At 32.4% G+C, this 23,558-nt stretch overlaps 1 protein-coding gene across 3 annotated transcripts in view; it reads left to right on the top strand.

The window, feature by feature from the left end:
- Hgf (hepatocyte growth factor) overlaps positions 1-23,156 on the top strand; it is a 73,860-nt gene extending 50,704 nt beyond the window's left edge. For all 3 annotated transcript variants that reach the window (XM_034519138.2, XM_076913137.1, XM_034519139.2), the window contains 9 exons: positions 2,537-2,639; positions 4,804-4,937; positions 10,425-10,463; positions 12,160-12,256; positions 13,914-13,988; positions 15,556-15,702; positions 16,223-16,329; positions 16,446-16,591; positions 19,459-23,156. In XM_034519138.2, the coding sequence (XP_034375029.1) occupies positions 2,537-2,639; positions 4,804-4,937; positions 10,425-10,463; positions 12,160-12,256; positions 13,914-13,988; positions 15,556-15,702; positions 16,223-16,329; positions 16,446-16,591; positions 19,459-19,626 (1,016 nt within the window). In that variant the 3' untranslated portion in view covers positions 19,627-23,156. The remainder of the gene's footprint in view (positions 1-2,536; positions 2,640-4,803; positions 4,938-10,424; positions 10,464-12,159; positions 12,257-13,913; positions 13,989-15,555; positions 15,703-16,222; positions 16,330-16,445; positions 16,592-19,458) is intronic.
- Positions 23,157-23,558: the final 402 nt, after the last annotated feature.

Consider the following 23,558-nt stretch of genomic DNA (forward strand, 5'->3'; position numbering starts at 1 on the left):
ATTGCTTATCTAATATATATATATATGTATATATATATACATATATATATATTAATCAAAGACCAGAAATTAACTTTAATGAACAAAGTAATGTGCTCAAATTATCCAACTACTACAACTTAGACTGACTAAAACTCTCCTTATAACGACTTTTACATTTTCCTATCTTTTCACTATTTAATTAGTTACAAACATATTGGAGAACAATAAATTCACCTGATACATGCAAGTGTTTGCTTCACTCTTTCAGGAACACTCTAAGAAGAAAGCACAAAGCCACTAATCAGGAAATACTGCCAGCCAATTCAACACTCAGCCTTGAAATTTGCTGATCTTTATGCTAAATAGGCTACCGACAATCTGAAGCTATGCCTATCTATCTATCTATCTATCTATCTATCTATCTATCTATCTATCATCTATGTATCATCTATCTATCTTCTATCTATTATCTATCATCTATTTATTTATTACCTATCTATATCTACCTATTTATTATAAGTCTACCTACTATAAATATTTTAAATCTATACTATAGGCAAATTATACATTATAAATCCTTTCTCTTGTTCTACAAGCACACACATGTAAAGCAATCTACATACACATATACTCATTTTACATATTCTAAACATAAACTTTGAAAAAAATGGTCACAATAGTTCATTTTTAATGAAAATTCAATTCCTTCATCCCAATGAAGAGAGAATATGATGTGGAAAGCCAGACCACTTTTCATTTGAAAAAGTTTCACACAGTCTTGGGTTTATAGAAATATAGAATGAAGCATTTGTAAATTAATTATTTATAGCTAATACATCATAAAAATTCATTTAAATATATTTTGGGTATATATGTTTGCTATTATTAAATATTAAATGAATTTTAAATACTAATGAGATGAATGATTATTTTTACAAAAATCAAATCTTGACTGAATGTTTGATACTGCAAAACACAGAACAACATCAGTGTTTGTTGAAGCTGGCTGATATTTTTGTTTTATAACTTTGTTTACAATGTTGAAAATACCTTCACAAAAGTAATTAGTACAAAAAAGTAGATGTATGTTTAAGGCTGTTTTGGAAAATTTTACTAATGCTATTCTAATCTCAAGAAAAAAAATCAGTTAACTACTTTATAAAATTCAAGTTAATAATTCAAAGCACAATTTAAAAATAAGCATTTAACTCCAAAGATACTATTTACTTATGTGCTGAGTAATAGACAGAAAACATTCTTTAAACTTTCTTATCTATCATTAAAAATTGTAACATTTTCCTAAGACAGAGACACTTGTCATGTACAGTGAAAACAGTAGCATTCACAGCGTACTTCTGCAGCAGGTCTGAGTGGAGGTATTTCTAGTGGTTGTTGACATTGCAGTGGCATGTGAGTGAAAATGTGCATGCAGCATGTAGCATGTAGCATGTGCAGAATCAGGGCATCCATGTTATATGAAGTATCAGAGTAAACACTGACAGAAACAGACAAGGGACAATTTAAGGGGACTTATGTGGGCTATTTGAGCATTTTGAGCATCAAAAGAAATAAGAGGAGTGAAATATATTTCATATATGTATATATATGCATTTCATATATATATTTATAGACATGGCATATATATTCATTTGAACAGAAATAGAATCTACAAGTCTCTCTCTCTCTATCTATCTATCTATCTATCTATCTATCTATATATATATATATCACTAATTCTATAATTGACTCATACCTGGAAGAGGCATATGGAAAGAAAAATTACTAGAAATAAAACAATAACTATTCTATTGCAATATAGTAATAACTGACTCACAAAAACCATCAATGCATGCCTCAGCATTTTGTGAAATTTCTTTAGAAATAGGATCATTCCTCATTTTCAAAGCCTGGCAGATTTAGGACCTGCTGTTCTTGCCACATTCAAAGAGACGTAGTTCTTTTCCATTACGTAACCAAGTGATCAGATGAATCAGCTATGATTCACCAAATTGACGTCATGTCCCCAAGCTGTCACACTCTGAAAAGCACAACCTATTACCTGTGTGATTTCTGCCGAGCATCTTTAACTTGATCTCATAAATGAGAAAATAATCAGACCAAATGAAAGGAAAGAACATTTGTACAACAGCTGTCTTGAGTGCCTCAGCATGCCACCATCACAAGAAACAAAAATCTAAATATGAGTAACTGACAGTTACAGACTTTTATTGTATTACTCTTGTATATGTTCTGTTCAGAGAAAATTTCAAAAAAATTCTGGGAACTAAAAAGATTACTTTAAACCTTTTTATTTTCTTGCCGTTTCAAAGAGTTGCCTGTCTGATTTTTTTATTGTGAGGGGTGTTATATAAACATTTATAATTGGAATCAAAAGTAGACTGAGAATAGAGAGGTTGTAATCTGAGATATTTCTCATTAAGTCACACTGATGTTAATTTGTGTTTTCATTATTATGTTGCTTTTGATGTTTTCAAATGCTTACAAAATATTTATCCTTTACAATAGTACTGAGTCTTGTGTATCTTATGCCTAGATTGTTATCGTGGTAATGGAAAAAATTACATGGGCAACTTATCCAAAACAAGGTCTGGACTTACATGTTCCATGTGGGACAAGAATATGGAGGATTTACACCGGTAAATAAATTTCTTTCTACTTACAGTGTTATGATAGTACTAATGTGTATATTCAAATATACACAGTTATTTGCTTCTATTCTTTAACAGAGGGAGCCAATAGAAACAAAAGATTGATCCTGTCTGTATAACTCATATCTTTGTTTTCTCTATAGCAAACTTTTAAGTATGTACTCTTAACAAGTACATATGTGTTGAACACTTAATATTAGATCTGAAGCATAATAGATGCTGTAGGTAACAAGAAAATGTAGACATGTAGTTAGATCTCAAATTTCATTGATGATCTAGTCACACTGACACAAGCTTTATATAACTCAATAAGACAGTATAGTGGCCAGATCAAGGCTGATAATGTTAATTAAAGTAAGACTAAGAGCAGTTTGTGAAATAAATTAGTACGTGATCTTTTTATATACATATTTGGATTAAATATCCTTAAATTCTATGGAAACACAATATGTCTAGTAACTGTAATATATAAAACCTTAAAGTCATTATAGAAATATACTTGTAACTTAAGAAAATATATTCTTGAAATATATATTATATAGGTTATATATTTCTAACATAAATATATGTTAGAAATTTTCTTAAAGAATATAGGATCCACAGAGTACTAGAAATAATTTCAGCATTTGTAAAAACATTAATGAAGATTACTCGTGTATATACACAATAGAACCATAGAAAAGTAAGTTAGGATTCTTTAATTAAATGCCAGACACACAGCTTTTTATATTATTTTTTTTCACTGCTTTATCATCATATTATTATACGGAAGATATTTCTGTTGTGAATAAGAAATCAAGGATTCAGAGAAGTTGAATCACTTCAGGTTGTATTTTAAATGTAAAGTTCTCTTACAGATTGTATGTAAAAGTGGTTGATACATTTTAATTAATTGGCTTAAAATGAATAGGAATGGGATATTTAATGTTTGTAGACAGGATGTCACTATGTAATCCAAGTTGTCCTTAAGCTCATGATCATTTACAACCCAACTTTGAAATTTCTGAGATTATAGGTGTGCACCAATATATCTGATTGCCAACCATGCTTAGTTAACTGACACTGGCTTTATTTTTCGAGGAAAAATTAAAACTCATTTAAAGACATTGTGGAGAAAATTGGTGAATTTCTGAGTTTCATAGTAGCATTTGGCTTAAGAAGCAGTTACTCTAGGAGGAGGTAGACAATGGTAATGGACTTTGAAAACAGCCATTGGTTCCAATGCCATCTCTACTATTCTTGGGTTCTATGTTTTCTCAAGCATAGTAAGTATAGCCTTGTCTTAGCTCTTCCCTGCACTGAGGACAGCAAAATCAAACCATGTGAGAAGCATACTGTTTGCTGTTTTGCTTAGTCTAGAAAGTAAACCTGCAATTAGAAAGATGGTCTAAGTTTACAAGTGCAAGCTCTTTCCAGTTTTTATTTTAAATGTTTAATTATATTAAAAATAGTAGTAATTAAGAACAAAACATTTATGTACAGTTTTTAAGGTTTTTAATTCTCATCAAGTCATTGGATGTAGAACTTGGCTTAATTCATATTCCTGAGAAAACAAAGATGTTACAGGAATGGTCATAATCTTATAGAATAGCAATTTTTTCTTTTGAAATAAAAGTTAATGTATAAGTTGGAAAAATTGGTTACTCAGCTATCTGTCAGAAGACTCTTTTTTGCCAGTATTAAATCAAGAAAATTGAGAATTTAATTAACAATTTATTTCTAATTAATACTTTTCTAATTCTATCATGACAATTAGTTACTAGTGATTATTCTTATGCATTAGAAAAATAAAAATGTACTACTTTACAGGAGCTTATATTTCTATTTATTTTATAATGTAATTTTCAAATTCTATACACTATGCTTTTAGGTCATGCTTGTTTATTTTATGCATAATTTTTTTGAATTATAAATACTATATAGAATCCAGGTCAGAAAATATCTCACAATTATATAAATATACTATTTATGGAGCCTTATTCCATATCCCTAAACTTCTAAATTGAAGGTGTGCTTCCAGACTTTGAGAACAGCAGTCAAAACTTGTGTTGGATATGTAATAAAAGGGGTGTGGTGAGATCATATCTACTCGTGACATTTTATTTTACGTGGCTGGAAGAGACACTTCTCAATGTTTAACTTGTTTTTATAGCCATATCTTCTGGGAGCCAGATGCTAGTAAGTTGAATAAGAATTACTGCCGGAATCCTGATGATGATGCCCATGGACCTTGGTGCTACACGGGGAATCCTCTTATTCCTTGGGATTATTGCCCTATTTCCCGTTGTAAGTAGATGTCACGTTCTTTTTCAGTTGGAATATTTCAAATGTACTATGTCTCTACAAAAGCAACCTTATAATCAGAGGTTACAGTGAACTCTGCAATTGATTCCTAAAATGCAGTTCTCCAGAGAGCAATGCACAGCCCATAGTGTGTCTCCTCTATCTACTCCCCTCCCTTCCTCTGGCCTACCCTTCCTACCTTTCCCTTCCCTTTCCTACCTGTCCCCTTCCCTCTCCTTTTCTTACTTCCCCTTATCTTCCCTGACCACCTTTGCTATCACTTCTTTTCTAGAATGGAAGCAGTTGTGCTTATTTTAAAGTTTTCTTACTCTGAAAATCTTTCTACTGAAATTAATAATTGTCATGGTGTTAGATGCAAGACTCATCCCAGCACCAACCAACATTTCTTGTTCATCCTCTGACTATAGCAGAGCTTTTGGTGCACTTTCTAATTCTGAAAAGTCTGTGAAAAGACCTGAAATCATCTTTAGCAAAATAATAAAATGCATGGAGGTTCAACTATACTTTGTAAAATGCATTTTAGTATTAGTATTAAACTTTAGTATTAAAGTTAACAAGATAACATTGTTAAAAAGTATTAATGTATAAATGATAAGCATAAAGTAGTATTTTATGTGCTTCATAAAAAGTGTGTGCTGTATATTTCATATTTAATGAAATATCAATACATAAAAATGTGAGAATTTAAGAGAAAATGATAAAAAAAGCGTTAGAATATAGTTAACAAACAAATGCAAAGACCTTAAAACTAACAAGAAAGAAGGCTGAAATATCAAGAAAAAGAATTTGTAAATATCAAGTGACAAAGGATAAAACTGATTACTAGTCCTCAATACTGGTAGCCATATGGACAATATTGTTTTTCAATGCTGTACTTCTTTGTGTAACTGGAAATTCTGTCTACAGTCAATTTTGAAAAATGTATCAAAAGGAAAAATAATACTTATGTGTTTGCACTACTAACACTTTCGGGGAAGCTGTTCTGCAGAGTATAGGACACTTGGTTCCCTTGCTGCTACTTGCTAGATGGCCAGAAGAAATGTTTTCTCTGCCAGTCCTGATAATCAGAAACAATGTCTCACAAGCAGGAAGAAGAGCCTCACAAATGAAATCCATCAATGCACACACGCACACACTCACACAACCCCCTTTTTCTAATATTTCAATAGATGTGTTTATAGTAACTGGGTTTTCTATATCACCTTACAAGGTCACTTTAAGGGCAGGAGAGCTAGTTTAGTGGTTGCAAGCACAAATTGCTTTTGTAGAAGACAAACACCACAGTGTGTAATTCATGATTACCTGTAAATCCAGCTCCAGAGGGGTGTGCTGCGTCTCATTATTTTGGGCACCAGAACTACCCCCCTTCCTCCCCCACAAATATACTAAATTAAATATACTGAATTTAAGAAGTCATGAAAATACATCTTTTATAAAAGGATGAACTTTTGTAATATCAGTAAGAACATTATTTAAAAAATAGTTTTCTTGTTAGACATATTAGAAATATATATTTTAAGAATATTTGCAAAAATATTTGCATTAAGAATATTTCAGGGCCATGAGATGGAACAATAGCAGAAGCTCTTTTGGGGAAGCTTGATGATCTGAGTTCAATCTCCAGATCCCATAATGGGAGGAAAGAACCAACTCCCGAATCAACTCCTATGTTTATGTGTATGTGTATCTACATCATGTATATACATGATGGTACACATACAAACACACACACACATTCAATAAATTATTTTAAAAAACCATTGCATTGAAAAAATTTGAAAAATAAATGTAAATGCATCTTTAATTTCTTGCAAAACTTCATGTTGAGTTAAAGAGATTTTTCTCCTGTTAGCTAGAAATGTAATCTTGTTTCAGATATTAGTTATAATAATAAATAAATACCTCATATTTGCAAAGAAATTATATTTTTGTTGTAGCATTTTATGCCCACTTGTTATCATCTTTCTAATTAATTGATCTTTTCTAATAATTTTCAATTTTCCTGATTGTTAATTTCATATCCTAAAAAGCTGTCCCAGTAAGATAACTAACATGCTTCAACACTAAAACATACAAATCTACTTTACCAGATGTTAGAATAAAAAAGTATTTTGAAATTAATAAAATAGAAATTGTTAATCTTTTATAGTTCTGGACTCCAACCCAAGGTTCTCATGCTACACTATCATTCTTCTGCTAACATCCATCCTATCTATGCTTTCTGAGCATTCATAATACTTCCTTCTATCTTTCAGTAACATTCTATGATTAAGAATAATAAAGGCTTATATAGTATACAGACATGGAAGAATAAAGAAATATATCTGTTCTTTAAAATAGATCATAGTGATTTACATGTTAAATCTAGCTCAAAATTGAACAAATGTATAGATCAGAGGAATTAAGGACTTGTGACTTGATTTATAAACTTAAGGTAGGCAGAAATCATGATTTTCAAGCTTTAAAAAATAGATATTCAACTGACTTTTGCAAAGTAAAATCATCAAGATCCTGTTGAAAGTTGTCAGTGTGTTGCAGGGTCTGATTAAATACTGTTACCAATAACTCATTTTTATTTCAATGTTTACTGAACATTAATTGCAATAAATATTTTCACACTGTCATTTTTTTCAACTTATATTTATAACCAGGATTTATTTACATTTTCTCCCTGGTGAAAGGCTAATACAATTTATCTTTAGAAGATTTGAGTTCTTGTTATTTATTTAACCTCAGTTACAATATTCATCATTTTTTCACTACATATTTTTCTCACAAAACCTGTGAAGATTTGTGTTCTTTAAAATTACTGAATAGTATCTAGCATATATTGTGGTGTGGAGTTTATCAAACAGGATATAATGAGGAAATGGCTATATGTTTTGTCTATTTGTATGTATAGACATACACACACATACACACACACATACCTGTTAATGTATCTTGAGTGAATTGTAGTCATTGAGGATGGAGTAGTAGATTTCAACTCAACTAAGTAGAAAAAAACAGTTCCAGGTCTCTGTAAGTGTATACGTCAAGCTACTTACTGTACTTATGGCTTATATTTTGTATTTACAAAGTTCTACAATGAAAGCAATAATTTTGTTGGGCTTTTGTGGATAGAATCTATAAGTACAAAAAAGGTCTTTATCATTTTTAATGTTTATTGAGCTACTATTATATACAAATGCTTATACAACATGCTGATTATGCAGTTATTTATACATTGTTTTTAGTCTCAAGTGATTTTCAGTATGGAAGAAACAAACAGTTTAAAGCACTGTAACCATGCTGAAAATACACATTAATATTAATATATAAAATAATGATGGGAAATAGATGTTTGGTTGTAGACATAAGCTATATTCAGAGTATTTTGAATTTCAGCTGGAAATTTGAACGATAAGAAGTGATGTTTATTCATGTTTTCAATAAGTACCCATACACTATAGTCTGAGGCTGTTCAGACATGTATGCACACACACACACACACAGACACACACACACACACACACACACGCTTTCCAACTTTTTGTATGTAAAATTTATAATTGATAAAATTTTAGAGTGTTTTCCTTCATATTTAAATTGAATCATAGACAAAAGATTCTCTTTTAATTTTTTTAATTACTAAATTTATTCACTTTACATCCTGAGCTTGAGTCTCCCCTCCCTCCTCTCCTCCTAGTCCCACCCTTACAAATCTCTCTCCCTTTATTCCCTTCTCCTTCCTTCCGAGATGGGGAAGCCATCCTTGTGTACCACCACACTGTGGGACATCCAGCCATTTTAGTTCTCGTTATTCACTTGTCAGATGTGAGTAGTGGAACAGATAGCAGAAGGAGAGCGAAGAAGAAGACCTGTAGCTAGTTTTCTAGAAGGAGACTAAAATACCCCCAAAACACTGTTTCTCAGTGTTTTTCTTACAGTGAACAAAATTATTTACAATATTCAAATTAATCCAGAAAGCTACAATTGCAGAATCTGGTTGTACCCGACATTTCAGCTTATTTTGACGTTCAAGAATACTGATCTAGAAGAATTAAAATAATTATTAATTATCACTAAACCATTAATTATAAAAACTTCAGATATAAGAGTCCTTTAAGTGTTTCAAATTAAATAAAGACACAACCATGAAGTAACCAGAGGTGGAACTAATCGTATTTATTGTGGAATATACTATAGAATACATATCTTAACCTTTGTTGTGAAAATGTAAGGATGAATACCAAATCACTCAAACATTTCAAGTAATAAACTTGAGTAGAACAATGAATATCTTTGCTAAGTTAGAGGCTACACATTGCTTCAGTCCATCTTTGTACTATAAAATGAAAACCTAGTCCTCAGAGGACCCTAAGGGAATACCATCCTCATAAAGTTAAGGAAAATGGTGGAATTTATGTTTGCCTGTATTTTTATCCACCTATAATATCTCAACCTGGAAGTGAACATGAATCAAAACCCTTTTGCGTGCATTAATTCTCTCAAGTGCTCTCATAAATAACAATCACATTTGCATTCCAAAGGTGTCTATGTGTCATTATTGTTTTGTTGCTGGATTATCTGAGCTCAGGGCATTTCCAGGGATTAACGGCCAGCTGGGTCTAAACTGAGCCTGGCTGAACTCTATGTCATCAATTCTGAAGAGTTAAGACATAAAGCTTCAGGAAATGTCTTGTGTCTCATTCATTACTGTTCAAGTACTTCCAAAACGCTAGCATCTTTTAAGCTTTTCTTTATGCAGCAATTAAACTCCAGTAGGAAGTTCATGGTAAAGCAATAAGTCATGGGAGTTCAGGTAGAGTTTTTTTCAAACATCTGGAAAAACTAATGTCTGGCATACTCTATCAACAAAAATAATTATTTACCCCCCTTCCAGCAGAGATGACATTAATTTCTATTTTCCAAAGTCTTGCATAGGTTAAGAAAGCATCTGCATTTTCAATTATCTTCACTCAAGTATAAATAAAAATAGCTTTTAGAAAAAAGTAAATAGTTCAGATTGCAGTGAAAATAAAGCAGTCAGTCTATATGGAGTCCTCACTCAAACAGTAATAACAGGAATGCTAGTATATATAGTGCCATGACACAGTGCTGCATATCTTGCAGAAAGAGGTAATCCTGGTACTGTGTAGAATTCAGTCTGTCAAAAGCCATGAAGCCACACCCACAGAAAGCCTACAAAATGACAAAACAAGACTTTGCCCACATTATATAGTACCGAGAAGAAAATACTTGACAGTGTTAAATAGAAAAAGAGCAGAATTACTTAGAAAATTTATATTATACTTATAATTTATTTTATATCAATAGTACTAGTAAATTATCCATTTTGAAAAATGAAATGCCAACATTTTTAGTAAATTATCACAAATAGTTAGATTTCAGTGTCAAGATTTGGCTTTATATAGATAAATATTTAGACATGAATTATATAATTTATCATAATATTTGTTTCTACAGGTGAAGGAGATACTACACCTACAATTGTCAATTTGGACCGTGAGTAGTATTCAAAATATAAAATATAATTGGCTTTCTATGTGTCACAAATGATTTAATATTGTCTTCATAGATAGAAAGAAAAGAGAAAAAAGTTATGAATAAATCTCCGGTTTATATGAAAAATATTTAACACTATAATAACATCTCTTCAAAAGTCAGTATGGTTTTTTTTATTTCATGTTTAAGTTATATGTATATATTTGTGTCTGTAAGAGGGATGTGCACATTGATGCAGTTGCCCATGGAGAACAGAAGATGGTGTCAAATCACCTGGAGCTTGTAGAGAGCCACCTGATACAGGTGTTGGGAAGTGAACTCAGGTCCCCTGCAAGAGCAGCACTGTTTGCTGAACTATTTTTCTGGCCTCTATAAATGGACTCAGGTCCTCTACAAGTGCAGTACTGATTGTGAAATCATTTTGCTGGCCTTTATTTGCCTTTTTAAAAATATATGTAATTGCCTGATTGTAAATGTAAAATAGTTAAAAAAAAAAAACTTATAACTTAGAAAAGTGACTTATGTACTTCTAATTTGAGGAAAACCATATTTAATATTTTACACACACACAGATATATATATATATATATATATATATATATATATATATATATATATATTCACCCTCCAAGAGACATGAGAATACTAACAATAGAAATAAAGAGGCCGGTTTTTGACAGTTCCATAGTATCTCTATTCTTTTCTGCCTTAAAGGTCTTCACTAGCCCTGTGGTCTGTTATATAAGACATGAGCACATCTAAGATATTCACCTAATCCTCACAATAAGACTCTGGTGGGGACATTTGGTTTTTGTTTTTCACATATTTCTTAGGCTAAAAGGAGTTATTCAAATATTTTGTTGTTTATAAAAAATTAAAACATTTGGTATGCCCCAGGCTGAGGAAGCAAGAAGAAATCTAATCTGCACCATGTACAGAGTACAAGAGACTAGATAGAGAACCCAGCACAGGGTCAAGACACCAACCATTCCAAAGAGCTTGAATTTACTCATTAGAACATAATGGTCTGGTCTTAATCATGCTGTTAATATATAAATTTTTTAGATAGGATAATAGTAAGAGATTTTAAATTTCTTACCTCTCAAATTCAGAATAATAAATTACATCTTTGTACTTTTTTCACTTTGGCTTATCATTGCTTATCAACCTGTGGGTCCCAATCCCTTCACAGGTAGAATCCCCTTCACAGGGGTTGCAAAACAGATGTCCTACATATTAGATATCAACATTATGATCATAACAGTAGCAAAATTACAATTATGAAATAGCAATAAAAATAATTCTATGTTCAAGGGTCAGCACAACATGAGGAGTTGCATTAAAGGTTCTCAGAATTAGGAAGGATGAGGACCACTGGGCAATGGCAGTGTGTATAGAGGTCAGTGAAGGAAACACACTAGTGATGGATTTGAAGAATTTGCTCTCGGTGCTTGGTGAGCAAATCAGTGTCACTATCACTGAAAGCCTGTCTGCTTTTGGGTGATAAGGTTTTCTGTGTCACTCAACAGCAACGGTGAGCATAGCAAGTGCCTTGGGCTTGATATACAGTTGTGGACTTTCATCAAAAGGCTGTGTTAATACAATCACACTAGTCACATATGTCTAGCAATCACTGGACTTAATAAAAGTGAAAAGCTCTGTCTTGACAAATGGTTGATGTGGTACTGTTTTTCAGATCCTGTAATATCCTGTGCTAAAACAAAACAACTGCGTGTTGTAAATGGCATTCCAACACAAACAACAGTAGGGTGGATGGTTAGTTTGAAATACAGGTAATTATGAGTGATCACAAATCACAATTTTCTGAATATTTGCAAAACCTTATTTTCAGCATATGACTGCAAGAAGATTACTCCTCATACAAGACACTAAGCTGGGGACCAGGGACTGATTTCTGTCCTCATCGAATTTGATATACTGGACTATATAATAGCACATAAATCTTTGTTTTAACAAAACTTCCATTAATACCAATTTCATGTGACACTGGTTCTGATGTACTCCAAGAAAATGACACAAAAGACCTATTTATACCTTCATGTTACCTTGATAGCTATGGTACATATATTAATTTTTTAATTTAGAATATTTTAATCACATATTTTCTAACATGTTTATACATAAACACAAAAATGACCTATTTGTTTTAGTGAAATTAATTTCACATTAGTGAAATGAAAAATAGCAATATTAAACTGTTTCATTATGGAAATCAATAACCTATTATAATAATTGCGTGCTTTTGATTTTTTTAATTAGCTTGAATACAGGACATTTAATATATCTATTTCTGAAAGCTCTTAAGAATTACTGATATGATAAATATGCAAATTATATAATAGAAAAGCTTAGAACCATGTCATAAAAATTAAGTATCTGATTTACATTGTTCATATTCTATGTATATTAGTCCAAACAGCCTTTTCAATCCAAGTTCTTAGTAACCACAGCTGTTTGGTTATTTTTCCAAACCAAACACTGAAGGGAATAGAAGTTAAGACTCAATATATACTGTCATCCTCCTGTGTGGTAAGCCATAAATAACTGCCTCTTCAGCTGAGAGTTTCTAGCAATGCCCTCTGCAGCCTAAACAGCTGCTCTTGGAAATGAGAATTGTGGAAAGCTGTAGTCTTTCTACATTTCGGCCAAAAAGAAATTAATTTAAAGATTTTGGAAATCAGCAAGTAAATTCCCTAGTTTTTAATTCCTCTGAAAAAAAATGTTTTTAAATTTCCTAGCTGGTTTATTTTCAAAGTTGTTTCACTTTCATAAGTGAAGAACCATAGTACTGACCTTACACTTGGCAATTTATTCAAACCCAATGGCACTTTGTCACATCAACCTCAAGAGGTGAGGCTGAGGGAAGAGTTCACTGTAGAAAATAGTGTCTGCAAGGTCTTCAGCTTATCCAGTGCCCCACAAAAACAAAACCCAAAACTATTAAATAATGGTTGAGGAAAAATGAAATGATGCAATGGTTAAACCTAATTGTTAGCACTGGATGGATTTTCAGCGTTCTTTAATGAAATCTCAAATTATTATTTTTATAATCAAACACTGATATTTAAATACTTCTAGAGTTTTATTTATTTAAATTATCCTATATTTTCAGCATTTATTATGATGGATAGAAACATAAATATATGCATTGGAAGTGTATACTGGTGTGTAGTGACTATATTTTCTTTTGTCAACTTGATGTCCTAAAATGTAGTCACATTGTGAAAACAATCATTGATGCCACCATCACCAGATACCACCAAAGCACTGTGCTGCGTGTCGTGTTCCGATTGAGTGGATTATTTTCGTTTTCCTTGGCAATTCATTTAGTTTTGATGAATGAAGCCATTGGTTTTAACTGACATCAATATTTGTTTTGTTTGTTTGTTTTTCTGCTAAGATCTTATTTGTCTTTTTTTCTTTTCATAGAAATAAACATATCTGTGGAGGATCATTGATAAAGGAAAGTTGGGTTCTTACAGCAAGGCAATGTTTTCCCGCCAGGTATGATGGCTTTTAAAGCAACAGTTGTTTGGGACATTTAAATATGACTTCTATTTTGATTTTGATATCAAGCATCTGTTTTACAAGAATTTAGTCAAAATCAGTTAAGCCATTGACTTTAATTTAAATTAAAAGTAAAGTATGGTCTCTCTCCCTCTCTCCCTCTCCCTCTCCCTCTCCCTCCCTCTCCCTCTCCCTCTCCCTCTCCCTCTCCCTCTCCCTCTCCCTCTCCCTCTCCCTCTCCCTCTCCCTCTCCCTCTCCCTCTCCCTCTCCCTCTCCCTCTCCCTCTCTCCCTCTCCCTCTCCCTCTCCCTCTCCCTCTCCCTCTCCCTCTCCCTCTCCCTCTCCCTCTCCCTCTCCCTCTCCCTCTCCCTCTCTCCCTCTCCCTCTCCCTCTCCCTCTCCCTCTCCCTCTCCCTCTCCCTCTCCCTCTCCCTCTCCCTCTCCCTCTCCCTCTCCCTCTCCCTCTCCCTCTCTCCCTCTCCCTCTCCCTCTCCCTCTCCCTCTCCCTCTCCCTCTCCCTCTCCCTCTCCCTCTCCCTCTCCCTCTCCCTCTCCCTCTCCCTCTCCCTCTCCCTCTCCCTCTCCCTCTCCCTCTCCCTCTCCCTCTCCCTCTCCCTCTCCCTCTCCCTCTCCCTCTCCCTCTCCCTCTCCCTCTCCCTCTCCCTCTCCCTCTCCCTCTCCCTCTCCCTCTCCCTCTCCCTCTCCCTCTCCCTCTCCGTGTCTGCATGTGTTTGTATGTGTGTGTGACATGTTTTGCATGTTGAGGTCAGAAGACAACTTGTGCGAGTCAGTTTTCTCCATGTGGGTAGGTCTCAGTGATCAAATTGAGAACATCTTGTTAGTCTTTTTTTAAAAAACCTAGTTATAAACATTGGTTGCACTTATAGTTTGGTATTTAGTGCTAATCCAGTGTTTAATGTTCACTTAGTTAACTGTTCATGATAAGCCTTTGTCTCCCTTGGGAAAACGATTTCTTTAAATTATGTAAATAAATCATGTCCCTACTTCCCCTTTGCGCTCTGTATTTCTGAATAGAAATAACTTTTCTGATAACCAGCAGGCTTCCTAGAATCCCTGCATTGCATTTTGTGTGTAGGGGCAGCATTAGGACCAACTTGGGAATAATTTCAAAGGAAACTGCATCAGCAAAGATAAGGAGACTGCATTTGGAGCTCACTTTTTGCTTCTCTTATCTTTTGTGAAAAATCATCCATCTTAGTGATAAAATATATAAGCTGAAAGTAAATGAAATGTATACTCAAATTATTATTCAATATAAAGAACATGAGGATTTAAAAAAGCAGGCATCTTACTTTATGGCAAGTATAATAAAATGTTTCATAAACATGATTGCCTTTTAGAATTTTTGCAACTTCAAAGTCTTCTTTGCCTCAGTACATCTGTGGTGTTCAGAATCTCTCTGAACAAATGTGTTGGTTTTTTTTATTATTATACTTTGAATCAAAATTTAAATGTTGGTTTTATCCTTACAAGTTAAAGTGACCATGTAAATTAATAATACTCTATAATTATAAATAATAGTTTGCATGTTAATTTTCTATCTAGAAACAAAGACTTGAAAGACTATGAAGCTTGGCTTGGAATTCATGATATCCATGAGAGAGGCGAGGAGAAACGCAAGCAGATCTTAAACATTTCCCAGCTAGTCTATGGACCTGAAGGCTCAGATTTGGTTTTACTGAAGCTTGCTCGGTAAGTTTCTCAGATTTTTCTATTTTAATGCAAACTAGATTTCATGGAACGTTTTCAGCTGTTTTTCTTTTTCTGTTACATGTATATTTATTATCTCATATATTATGAATATGTATTTCTGTGTTCATATATGTCTATATATTAGGAAGAGATATTATATGATTTTTGAAATAGCAGTAAGGAAATTTGGTGCAATATTGTTATAACCTTAAAATAGAAGCTGAATAAGCATTTTTTTACTTCCTTAGAAAAATTAAGGTAATAATTTCATACAGTGAGCATTTATTAAAGACTATACTAATAAATGTTTCTTTCTTCTATGACTTATGCAAAGCTTTGTATTATGAATTTATTAGGTATATTAATAAATTAATTAGATTAATTAATTTATTTTCTCCTATATATATGTATATATGAAACCAAGATTCCCCTGTGCCTTAATATTGGACATACACTGCATGCACATATTTCTACAGAGTTGTACTCCACAGGGTACTCACACTCTATTTTGTCTTTTCAGCCCTGCAATCCTGGATAACTTTGTCAGTACAATTGATTTACCTAGTTACGGCTGTACGATCCCTGAAAAGACCACTTGCAGTATTTATGGCTGGGGCTACACTGGATGTAAGCTAACTTTTAAGCCACGAGGCAGTAGTTATCTAGCATATGGAAGCTTCCTGCTTATCTCTTTTCTTGCCTTTACTCATGCTCATTATCTGTATGTTTTTCGGCCATTCCAGTGATCAACGCGGATGGTCTATTACGAGTAGCTCATCTGTATATTATGGGGAATGAGAAATGCAGTCAGCACCATCAAGGCAAGGTGACTTTGAATGAGTCTGAATTATGTGCTGGGGCTGAAAAAATTGGATCCGGACCATGTGAGGTAAATATCATGCAAACAAATAAACACAACAAGTAGTTTAATGAAGTATGCATCATTGAAGGCAGGCAGGTGTAAAACTGATAGAAACTCAGAACTTGGGAGACTTAGGCAGGAAGATTTTAAGTTACTGTAAAGAGTCTGTCGTAAAAACCAAGCTAACACAAAAATATCTTAAAAACCAATGCCACATTTTCTTGTGTTTTCTGTTTATCTTTGTCAAATCAAAATACTTGAATACCAACTTATTCCTCTAAAGAAGAAATGCAGAAATAGCCCTCTGTATTTTTGTTAATTTCTTTTAATTGACTAGGGAAGCAGTCCATGCTTTATTCACAAAATAAACAAACAAAACCCAAAACTAAACAACAACAGCATCAACAACACAAAATGCTAAAGGCATTTTATTTGTCTCTAAAAAGAATGCTATGCAAACTCCCAAAGTCTCAGAGGAAGCTGTGCTGGCTAAAAGTACTCAAATTAGTTTTCTAGTGTTTTTCTAAGTTTGTTTATCTTTGTGAGTCTCTCTTCCAATATGAAATCTATTATTAATATTATGAAATACATGATATGGGTAGCACCCTTAAGTAATATGGTATGCATATTTCTACAGAAGTTCTTTTTGTTTTAAAATCAATGGCCAATGTTAGCAATTTTAATTGCTTGGTTATTTTTATTTGTTGAGCAACAGTTCACACAGTTTGGCAGGATTCCCATTCTTGCTTTACATAGACAAGCTGCTAAGCTATCATTTCAGACATGCTCCAAATGTGAGAAGTATCTTTCTCATGCCTCACAGTTGCTGGATACTGGAGCACTCTGTGTAGTAAAATTCAATATCAGTGAAATAGTTGTTAATATGTAAAAGAATATATGTCCTAACATAGAATGTAACCACACTGAAATGTGTGCATGGCATATATATCTTTCTCTGGAATGTTATTCCTGAAAAGTATGAGTTTATTGAGGACTGGACAGCTGCTTCAAATGATAAAATTAAAAAAGGATTGATTTTTTTCTAGCAAATGAGTATTATTATGGTATAATGGGAGGGACTTTTAATAAGGAAGGAAGATATTTTTTAAGTCCAAGAGTTTTGTGAATCAAACTCAGGAGTTTGGAATCAGATGAGGTTGCAGCATCCTCTAGAGGGACATGCAGGAGCCTGCTCCCTCTTCATTACCCATGACTTGGGAACTTAGAGCAATTGCCTTCTCTATCATTATCCATGGGTCTGGTCTTAGTTTCCATACTTTCCCCTTATATTATTTTTCCTTTTGTCACTTTGTTTACAAGTTCTACATTTGTGGAGCAGAGTTAGCTTTATATCAGTTTCATATCTTCTACAGAAGATAGTCATCAACCTGAAGACATGCATGCTCACATAGGACCTTTCCCTCCTCTTGGCCCCTCTTTTTCTTCACTTCTTCCTGCTCAGCCTCGTTCCATCTGTCATTTGGTTACTTCATCAGTCAAGAATATTTGAATACAATGGCCCTAAGTGTCAGTATTGTAGAAGTAGCATAGCATATACTGAAAGTCAATAAAGAAAGTAACTTTGAAAAATGCCTGACAGGGATCACTGGCGTATTATTCAAACATTAATGTTATTACCTTATGAAGTTTAGTAAATAAAAGGTGAGCTAAAATAAAGTAAAGGAATTTTGTTCTGTTTAACATTTAAGTTCAGGTCTACCTTAATTTCCCTATTAAAAGTATCAATGATTTTTTATTTCTGTACACAGTACAGGAGTAACTTTTGCAGTCTTCAATTTTTTTAAAATTATATCACTTTTACAGAAAATGAAGATAATCATGAACATTTTTTTAAAGTAAAGATGTGCAAATCCAGTCACTCTGTTCTTTATTTGTGTATATTTATGAGTGCTTGAGTGCTTATATGTACACTGTATGCAGGCTTGATGCCCATAGGAGCCAGGATAGGTTGTCAGGTTCCCAAGATGAGGAGTTATATGCAACTGTATGCCATCTTCTACGGGTGCTAGGAACCAACCATGAGTCCTCGGAAAGAGTCTTCTTAACTATTGAAAGTTCTGCCCTGTGACTGTTCTTGGTTGGTTTTTTTTGTTTTTTTGTTTTTTTGTTTTTGTTTTTTGTTTTTTTTTTTAATTTTTCCGTTAGGTTACAAACAAGATGTAAGTGTCACTATTGTACTTTATAAAATATCTTGCCATGTTGGAAATAGACTGTTCTTAAGAGACTGCATGGCATATAAAAGTTACATAGCATAGTTATAACAGTTATAGATAACACGTATAATATGAATATATGCATGAACATTTAGTCAGACTTTATATATTTTTATATATATATATATATAATATATATGTACAAGTTAATTTATATTTATTTGTCAGATGTCTTTACACAATGATATAATATTGTTATCATATAAAAGAGCCATGGAATCATAGGTACCTTTTAGGGAAAACAAATAAATTATAACTATATTAACTACTAATATCAACTGTGAGCAGAATAATATTTCATGTTCAAAAAAATTTTTGAAATTATATACAATTATTGTTTCAATGATAAAAAAAATTCTCACTAAATTTGTCCAGATAATATGTTGGAGGTAGGTTGTTTTAGAAAGAAGAGAGAGTTTAATGAAGATTAATTATTAAATCATGTAATTAAAAGCAGATTTTCTTTGCATTTTGTAATCGTCTACATTTTTCAAATGTAAATATTGAACAGACATCAAATATAAACACTAAAATAAGTATAAAATTGACATTATTGAATGACTATACCTTTTAGTTACAAATCAACAGTGGATGTCATTCATGATTTATTGATTTTTAAGTCCAAAATAATTTGATATTTCTTTTATCTTTTCTTATTAGGGGGATTATGGTGGCCCACTCATTTGTGAACAACACAAAATGAGAATGGTTCTTGGTGTCATTGTTCCTGGCCGTGGATGTGCCATCCCAAATCGTCCTGGTATTTTTGTTCGTGTAGCATATTATGCAAAATGGATACACAAAGTAATTTTGACATACAAGTTGTAATAGCCATAGAAGAGGCCAGAGTGTTTGAAGCATCCATGGATACATGAGGATTTCCAAGACTTCAGGATTAAAATGTCACCTAAAACAATCCTAAAACAACTACTTGAGTGTTGTGAGTGTTCAGATACTCATTAATATATGTGGGTGTTTTCTTGTTGTATTGTTTGTCAGTGTTTTTTTTGTAAATGTTGAAGTGAATTAAGGTACCTGCAAGTGCAGTAACATATCTCCTGAAGATACTTGAATGGATTAAAAAAATACAAAATTAGAGTTGCTAGATGCTAAAAGTTTTAAAGAAGAAGGTTAATCAACCACTCTATGCTGCTTTCCAGGTTAATATCTTAATGATGAATGATTCATAAGTTAAACATTATTTTAACCCCAACAAAACAATCTATACATTGTGTTTTTAAATTGTAACTTTATATTAAATTATATTACATTTCACATGCCATATGTTATAGTTCATTCATTTTTCTCACAACATGTAGCCTCTAAATACTGACACACAAACATCCACATAGAAAAGCATATGCCCATACCACATGGCTGAGTATACATGCAGTATATGTTATTGTTTAGACCATGATGTATCTAGCATAATCTCTAAATATTTTGGGTGTATGTATCTACATTTCTTCTAAAATTTAAATGTTTTGAAAGATCAGTGAGAATATTCAGGAAAGATACAAGATATATACATATATATATATGTATATGTATCTGATATATGTATATGATATATGACTGCCACTGGACAGTGTTTAATGTGAGGACAGGATCCATAGGATAAAATGACTAGCCTTGAGGTTTATTTATATTTATTATCCTACTTACTTTGTGTGCTTTCTAATTCCTAAAAAGCCAAATGTAATATGTATATTTGTATTATTTCTTTTCTCTAAATCTGGGCTACTTATTTATGCAGAATACTGGTAGATCAACTTTTTTAAAACATCTATTCAGTTTTTCAAATGTACATCTTAATGACGAAATTCAAAAGTGTCTCTGTCTCTAAAAATGTATTTATATGGGTTACTTTTAAAACTTGCTGCTGTGGTTGGCTTCTAGCTCATTTTCCTTAAATTAAAAAAAATTAACATAAAATGGCCACACTGCAATGCTTTGTGAATATCCCTTCATTAAATTTTACTTTGAAATATTTTGGAAAAAATGCAAATACTTTTCTCAATCTAAAAATTCTTAGCCTGTGAATAATAGAAAAAATATGCAATAAAAGGAGGAATTAGTTTTTCTAAATTCTTAATTCAATTACTTTAAAAGGTATAATTGTTTTGGAAAAATCAGGTATGTTATAAAGACATTATAATATTATCTCATTTCTTTTAACAAAGTTCTTTCCCAATAATATAGAATATCCATTTACATTTTATAACCTATATGATAATATTCAAATTATAGTTATTACTGTACTTGCCATGATTAGCTAAGAGTTGTGTATTTATCCAAAATTAAATTATTAAAAAGTAACAAGACAATTTCTAGATTCTCACAGGATTCATGTATAAATTAAGAAAATTAAAAGTTATTGTTTGAGTGTTTTAAATATGAGGGTTCACATTTTCCAGATTGGATTCTCTTAAATTCTTTACCAACCAAAGATACAAATAATACTCCAATGCATTCTCCTGTGTGTTCCCTGTGAAGAAATCCAGAAATTCTCACACAAGCTATGACATGTGTGTATATGTCATATATATACATACACATATGTATGAACATATGTTTGTGATCAAATAGGTATTGTGTTGAGAAACAATGTGTGCAGAGAGACCCAGTGAATTTGCCAGTCCATATCATTTTACATTCACTTAACTGTTCTTTCCCTTTTATAATCCACATTTTTATGAAACATAAATTTAAAGATATATTATTAAAATATTAAAGTACTTTCATAGCATCTTACTGGATTATCTAAACTTTCGTGCTGCATGTAAATTATATTGATAAAGCGATTATGCTTGCTCTGCTTTAACATCTTGATATTTTGCAATACTTCTTTCAGTGTATTTTTTGCAAAAATCCATGAAAAGATAAATATAAATTACCCAGAAACCATATGCAGTCAAATTTTCAAATACTTTGGTATCAGTGTTTCTAATTTTTTTAAAGAGTTAAACAAATAACAGCAAAAAAAAAAAAAAAAATCACCAAACATGGTACACGAATCAACTCTTCCTGAGGTTTCCTTTGCAATAGGGCAAAGAAGATGCTTTAATGATGAACAAGGTAGTGTCTCACATGGTAGAAGAGAGTATATTTATCTTGTCAGCAACACTATGTACAGGATGGTTTTCTATGAATAAAGTTCAAAGGGAAAAAGAGGAAATTTTCAACTTATCTAGAAATCTATATTATATTGTGTCAAGGACAAGAAGAGCTATCAAGGCTGGTTTTGTTTTGACCAAGTAACAGTTACACGCTGTTATATTTGTAGACATTTTATTGTCTACGGGACTAAAAGTGTAAAACTAAAATGTTAGTCATATGCCTCTGCTGTGCAGAGGGATGATAATTCTTTTGTATATTCTTTAATGTTATTGTAAAATATAAAGTAACTTTTACCTACTTGCTGTGGGCTGGTCCTCAGTGTAATGATTATAGCAAGTCAGTCTCTGGAATTAACAGGCTCTTGCTTGCTATCTAAGTGTTTCAATGTGAATGTGAAACACTGGAAGGCAAGAAAAATAACCATAATGGCATGTGTTAGAAAAATTGTATTTCACTTATTCCTGTGGATATTTCTTGCTGGTACCAATGGTACTGTACAGAGTGAATGTTCCAGCCTTAACATCCCCTGGAAAGAGCACTGTCAAGACCTGGGAGTCCTATCAGGCATGTTCTTGTTTCTAGGTATTTTTCTTTTTTACAAAATAAATACTAGCTTTCTAACATAGAGGAGATGAAGTAGAAAATGTCAGTACTATCTCATGTTCAGTAAAAGTAAACTTTACATTTATTTATGGAAGTACAAAAATAACTACTTCCACTCACTGTGTGTATGCAACTACACATTTACATTTATACAAAACTCATGAAATAAAAAAAAATGCCGCTTTATAACAAGTTATTTGCGATTAATTGTTCTTCATAGTTAAGTACAAGGAAAAATATCTTTCAAAATTCAACTGAAGTTGAATTTATTAATAAGAACAAATGAACAAACCAACCAACCAACCAAACAACAACAACAACAAAATGTTAAACTATCCAGGATCCTTGCTTCTTGACAGTGCCGCTCTTACATAGGCTCATTCCTGTTTGCACAGAAGGCTTCTGTCTTTTGGGAGCTGAAAACCGAATACTGTGGATATGGCGACTTGTCAGCCTGTGTACACAGGACAATGATAAGCTGCCAGTTGAGTGGGATAGCTGGATGCTTACCCCCAAAAGGGAACACTGTGGTGATGACTTGTATTATAAATTCTCTGTAGTTAATAAAGTTGTTATTTTTATAACCATGATTATATTATTATTCTTAATAATAATAATAAAATATTTTACCAAAATGTCTCCTTTCTCTTTTATAATTACACATGTAAACAAATTTGTGACTGTTCTAGGATTTTAAATTGGCAAGCAGCAGCAGCAACATGGATTTATTGACAGAAAAGCCATGAATTTTGTTATAAGAAATAAAAACCATCTATATAAATCTACACAAAAATTATATTTTTTTTCTGACTTCTTTCCATGGCATGGTCAGGGGTCATCAGAAAATCATTAATATCTATGTTTTTTGAAATCTCAAGTGAAAAATTAGATTATATTGTGTCATTGTTTAGATTTGCTAGGAAGGTACTTTGCTGTATTTTGCAACTATATACAAAATATTACAAATGTCAGTGACTTTCTCATACAACTATGTTATAAAATTGTTTTAAATTTTTAATTAATTTATGGCATTTTTA

Source organism: Arvicanthis niloticus, chromosome 15 (genome assembly GCF_011762505.2).
Source record: "Arvicanthis niloticus isolate mArvNil1 chromosome 15, mArvNil1.pat.X, whole genome shotgun sequence".
Lineage (NCBI taxonomy): Eukaryota > Metazoa > Chordata > Mammalia > Rodentia > Muridae > Arvicanthis > Arvicanthis niloticus.